The sequence below is a fragment of the Trypanosoma cruzi genome, genomic scaffold, assembly GCF_000209065.1.
Source record: "Trypanosoma cruzi strain CL Brener 1047053516725 genomic scaffold, whole genome shotgun sequence".
Taxonomy (NCBI): Eukaryota; Euglenozoa; class Kinetoplastea; order Trypanosomatida; family Trypanosomatidae; genus Trypanosoma; species Trypanosoma cruzi.
In genome coordinates this window covers 143,999-149,341 of record NW_001849575.1, presented here as the reverse complement: position 1 = coordinate 149,341, position 5,343 = coordinate 143,999, and the positions used below count along the sequence as shown (strand labels likewise).

At 46.2% G+C, this 5,343-nt stretch overlaps 3 protein-coding genes across 3 annotated transcripts, besides 17 other annotated features; all 3 read right to left on the bottom strand.

The window, feature by feature from the left end:
* Positions 1-42: a microsatellite.
* Positions 1-5,343: a sequence feature (heterozygous, Esmeraldo-like haplotype).
* Positions 115-147: a microsatellite.
* Positions 168-201: a sequence feature (GA-rich).
* Positions 258-334: a sequence feature (CT-rich).
* Positions 501-540: a microsatellite.
* Positions 587-1,291, bottom strand: Tc00.1047053503819.10 (hypothetical protein, conserved; the record flags this gene model as incomplete). The annotated part of the gene is made up of 1 exon (XM_799067.1): positions 587-1,291. One exon carries the CDS (start codon positions 1,289-1,291, stop codon positions 587-589), a length of 705 nt encoding a protein of 234 aa, XP_804160.1.
* Positions 1,296-1,322: a microsatellite.
* Positions 1,330-1,351: a microsatellite.
* Positions 1,558-1,620: a microsatellite.
* Tc00.1047053503819.20 (DNA-directed RNA polymerase III subunit, putative) lies at positions 1,682-2,488 on the bottom strand (the record flags this gene model as incomplete). The annotated part of the gene is made up of 1 exon (XM_799068.1): positions 1,682-2,488. One exon carries the CDS (start codon positions 2,486-2,488, stop codon positions 1,682-1,684), a length of 807 nt encoding a protein of 268 aa, XP_804161.1.
* Positions 1,936-1,982: a microsatellite.
* Positions 2,589-2,615: a microsatellite.
* Positions 2,789-2,809: a microsatellite.
* Positions 2,884-2,910: a microsatellite.
* Positions 3,054-3,079: a sequence feature (AT_rich).
* Positions 3,199-3,235: a microsatellite.
* Positions 3,357-3,392: a microsatellite.
* On the bottom strand, positions 3,574-5,007 carry Tc00.1047053503819.30 (eukaryotic translation initiation factor 2 subunit, putative; the record flags this gene model as incomplete). Its single annotated transcript, XM_799069.1, has 1 exon — positions 3,574-5,007. The coding sequence occupies one exon, from the start codon at positions 5,005-5,007 to the stop codon at positions 3,574-3,576; it is 1,434 nt and encodes a 477-aa protein (XP_804162.1).
* Positions 5,265-5,285: a microsatellite.

The window sequence follows — 5,343 nt, the reverse complement described above, 5'->3', positions numbered from 1 at the left end:
AAAAAAAAAAAAAAAAAAAAAAAAAAAAAAAAAAAAAAAAAACCAACAACCAAAGTGACATGAATGAAAATCATTGCCGATGTACAGGAGAAAAAGGAAAAGAAAAGAAAAAATTTATTATTATTTATTATTATTATTATTATTATTTTCTTAAACAAAACAACAACAAAAAGAAGAAGAAGAAAAAGAAAAAAAAAAGGATCCCTGCATTGTCAACAATGGCAGTAGTGATGACAATTGTACTGCAAATGTCTGTTTTCTTCTCCTTCTTCCTCTTCTTCTTCTTGTTGTTGTTGTTGTTTATTTCCCTCCTTTTTTTTTTTTTTTTCTTCTTTAATGCTCTATTGTTTCGCAGCTCACTTGTCGTCCAACATTTCCTCCCTCCGCCCCCCACTCCCACTCCCTGCTTTTCCTTCTTCTTACGTGCATACACAAATACGCCTCCATGTTTCACTTCCCTAAAATGTCTTCCGCCTCCTCTCAACCCCCCCATTTGTTACTTTTTTCCCTTTTTTTTTTTTTCTTTTTTCTTTTTTTTTTGTGTGTGTTTTGTTGGCCCCGCCAGTCCGTCTCAGCTACGAGATGCCTACGCGGACATAAACCACACCCCCAACAGTACGAAAAGCACCGCAAGTACTATCGCTGTTTTGGTTTTCCATTCCTTCTCCTTTTGAGCCATGGCACGTCGGTTTTTCTCTGCCAGTGTACTGACCTCCAGTTCCCTGGGGTCCATCTTGGCCGCAACGGCGCTGGGATTCGAGCTCTCCGTGTGTCGTGGCGATGCCGGTCGCTCAGTAGCGGCAGATGGCAACGGGGACGGTTTGACATTCTCCGCGCCGCTTTGCCGCTTCTGTGCCTTGGCAGAGGGTTCAAGTCGACAACGAAATTTTTTAAGGTGTACTTGTCGCTTGTCCTCAACCTTCCGAGCCTTGACGATGTCGGACACGTTGGCACAGTGAGGCTCAATGACATCGTTCGGTCCAATTACACAGTACTCAATGCGGAAGTCGTCATATTCCTCATGAATCTCCTCCTCGTTCAGGTTGCTGCGGTTAAGCATCACCGTAAGGCTGATGGATGCATTTGGCTTAATCACCCCCTTCCTCGGTTTCACCAAATATCGCAATGGGTTTGTCGTCAACATACGGAACAGCACAGTGTCAAACGAAACGTTAGTAATTTGTACCACAAATTCCTCCTTAACATAAGGGACAATGTTAAATTTCTCAGGGGAAACGATTAGTGCCGCATTTGTTGGGGCAGGGACGTTACTACCGTCTATATCTGTCATTTAACTTCCTTCCTTCCTTCCTTCCTTCTTTGTTTTTTTCTCTCTCTCTCTCTCTCTCTCACTGAAATTACTCACTCTTTTACCTTTCCTTGCTCTTCACCTCGTAATTGTGTGTATGCAATGCCAATTGGCACAATGGGGGAAATGTGGATGGAAGACAGGAATACATAAATACACATATACAGAGAGAGAGAGAGAGAGAAACAGGTGCGGGCCTTCCATGCATGCATCCCTTCTCTTTTCTTCACTGCATTATGGACACGGCAAAACAAACAAAAACAAAACCAACCAAACACACAGACACACACACACACAAAAAAAAAAAAAAAAGAGTCGTCGTATGTCAAGAGAGTTGTTTATGTTTATTTTTTGTGATGTTTGCATGCCATGTTACTTCTCAAACCAAAGCACCGGGCCAAGGCCTGTTCCCACAAAACTGCCTCGCACCTCCATTGGGGACTGCGACGTCGGTGACCCTTCCTTCCCATCAGCAGAAACACCGCTGTTGATGATGATGTTGTTGATGTTTTGACTATTCGTCCCAACATTGCTGTGGAAATCAACCAACTCACGTACAATGACGTGCTCAACCTTCACAATCACCTCATCCCCGTTTTCATACGGGTTTAACGCCGACTCCAGCGCCCCCTTCTCTTCCCCCTCCTCCACGTCGTCCTCCTCCTCCTCCTCCACGTGCAACACCCAGCACTTCTTCTCCTCGTGATAGGAAGAAGGCGCGACAAGGAGGTCACCAGGGACGAAGAATACAAATTGAAAAAATTCCAACGTAAGAAAAATACCTTCACGGGTCTGCGCACTAATTGTCGCGCGTAAACGTGCCCCTGGCGTCGGGGCAAAAATACAAAGTCGGAATTGAGCCGTAAGCCACGCCGAAGCGGAGGGTCCACGCACGATACCCTGTGTGTACTGCAGGATATCATGGATGGCTACACACAGCCCGCAGCCAGGCACAATCTTCCCCACATACCGCTCTGTAAGCCGATGCATGAGAATATCCTCAAATGTAACCTGATAATGTTGCTTGTCGAGTTGCTCTTCCACATCTTCTTCCGCTACTTTTGCGGCAGCAGCAGCAGCAGCGAAGGAAGAGGTGGAAGAAACGGTCACTCGCCCCTGGAAATACACCGGTTCCACCTCCAACACATCACGTACAACGTAACTGTAAAAAATAGACATCCACCCTCTTCCACCTTATTAAATCCCTTATATACGCCGGGTGACAGGTTCCGGTGAGGAATGGTGGAGAAAAACCACTCGACGACGGCGTCAATGCGCGCAACAACAACAACAACAACAACAACAAAAAGTGACACGCACGCACACAAAAGTGTGAACGGCGGCTGCTCTCCTTTAATCCGGGAAAGTGGGGAGAGGGGGACAACAAACAAACAAAACAAAACAAAAAAAGAGCGACAATTGCACAAGAGTCCTCAAAACGCATGCAAATACAGCAAGACTCTCAAGACACAACAACGGTATATATATATATATATATATGCACGGAACAGGAACAAAATTACCAGCGTCGACAATAGATTTAATTATTTCCTTTCTGATTTAATTGTTTAATGTTTTTTTTTTTTTTTTTTTTTTTCTTTATATTTCGTGTGTGTATGTTTGTTTGTTTGTTTTTTGCCTTTCTCCCCGTTGAATCTGGGTTTCCCCACATCAGAGCCACAGCCAGTGCGCAGAACTCACCCACAAAAACTTCCCGTCGTCATTCTTCCTCCCCAATGGAAACAATATATAAATAAAAATAAAAATAAACAAAAGGGGGTAAAAAGAAGTGTGTGGAAACATTTGGAGCATCTTTCGGTCGAGAGCACGGCAAACATACATGCATACAGCCTGTGTGCCATTGGTCGCATCACCCTCGCTGCATTTCTTACATATACATATACATATATATATATGTATGTATATTCTTATCCAGTTTTAAAAATTTCGTAGCGTCGCCAGTGGGCACCGCGGCAGAATACGGAAATACACGACCAACAAAAAAAACTGCAGGAACGACATTACTCCCAGCCACGTATTACTAATATCTATCTCTCTCTTTCTCTCTCGCTCTTTCTCTCTCCTTTTTTTTTTTTTTTCTTGTTTTCCTCACCCTGTCTGCTTCCGACTTCGACAGCATTTCCTCCACCCGGTTTGTCAGATGGATAGATGGTGTTGTCCCAGGAATTTCGTGCGTACATGCGTGCGTGTCTGTCTGTGTGTATTCTTTTCCTTCTTCCTCGTTCCTTTTCCCTTGTATTCCCTCAGTTCAACTTTACCGGTACGCCACGTCGGATAATACCCCAACCAATGAGACGGAAGTTCTTCTCCACCAGTCGAGAGATGGCAATGTGTTCGTCCAGCGTGCAACACACGGGGGTCACTAGAGTCAACTTCGCAATGTCGGGGTTTTTCGTGATGTTTACTACAGTCGCGCCTGCTGTGAGAGTGCCCACGTTAATCTGAAGCGTCTCCTGCAGGTTCAACTTCTGTACGCGCTTCGCATTGCGATCTCGCTGCTTGCTTCGCCCAACCATCTCTTCAAAGAGAAAGTACTGCACCTCAATCTCGGCATACACCTCCGGGAGAGATCCCTCATCGGCAATCATGTGACCAACCATCTTGTCCTGGCGTGTCAATGTTGGATCAAGTGTGGTACCAACGGCAATTAACCCACCAGGGACCGCGTACTGCAGTGAATTGTCCTCCGCCTTCAGCGTTAACGCGCGTGTACGCAGGGGAGTGCAGCTGAAGGTTCCACCCGTCTGCGCATGCACCTGGCCGGGGCGAATCTCCAGGACCTGATTGACTCGAATAATGCCCCTTGTTACAGTGCCCCCCGCCACGCCGCCACGCAGGTTCTCAATGTCCACTTCACCAGGTTTGTTGATGTCAAAGGAGCGCACCACCGTCATGTGAGCAGGGCAATTTAACTGACGGGTCGGAAGAGGAATATGGCACAAGTACTCCAAAAGGTAATCGATATTGCGTTTAAGCTGAGCGGAAATGGGGATAATGGGAATATTAGATCCAATTGTGCTGTCAATGTAGTTTCGAATCTTGTGATACTGGTCTTGCGCGTGTACTTCGCCAACAAGGTCAATCTTATTCTGCAAAATAACTAGGTTAGCTAGTCGCATAATCTCCACCGCCTTCAGGTGCTCAAGTGTCTGCGGTTGCGGAAAGGGCTCATTGGCTGCAATAAGAAGAAGAGCGGCGTCCATGATGGCCGCACCGTTTAACATCGTTGCCATCAGCACGTCGTGACCGGGGCAGTCCACAAATGAAAAGTGACGCTTCAGTGTTAGCGGCGAGCCACACGTCGGGCAATCCGTTTTGTCCGGCTGCGACGAGGGAAACGCGTGGAAGGCGGCTGGAAGCTCGCACTTGTCACACTTGAACACCTTGGCGTTGGCATACCCGAGATGAATTGTGATGTTCATCACCGCCTCGCGGTGATACTTCTGCGTCTTGACGCCGCTCAATGCCTTCACGACGGTGGACTTTCCGTGCGCCACGTGACCAATGGTGCCAATGTTAACCGTGGCCTGTCGAGACATCACCTCAAACGTCTCTGCGTTGATTTTGTCAAGGTTGAGCGCGTTGATGTCTTGTGTTGCCAGTCCGCGTTCATTTTGCTCGTTCGTCACAAATGTGTTCTCGTCCATCGTAAAGTCCGCGATGTCATTTTCGTCCATCTTTGCGTGTATATATATATATATGCCTGTGTGTATTCGCTCTCTTATTCCTTGCAATGTGGAGATTGCGCTGCGGAGATAAAAGGAGAGAAGCGAAGGCTGCTGCAATCAACAATTTCACCAATGAGAGGCACACCTCCAAACAAACCCTCTTGAACCAACGGAAAAACACACACACACACAGAGAGAAAAAAAAAGAAGGCAGAGAAGCTCTCCCTAGCCGATATACGCAGAGTGAAAACGTCACAACATAGGCAATATATATATATATATATATACTCTAGATAGATAAAGAGAAAGAGAGAGATAGAAATGACACCGTATCTCTCGGGTCTG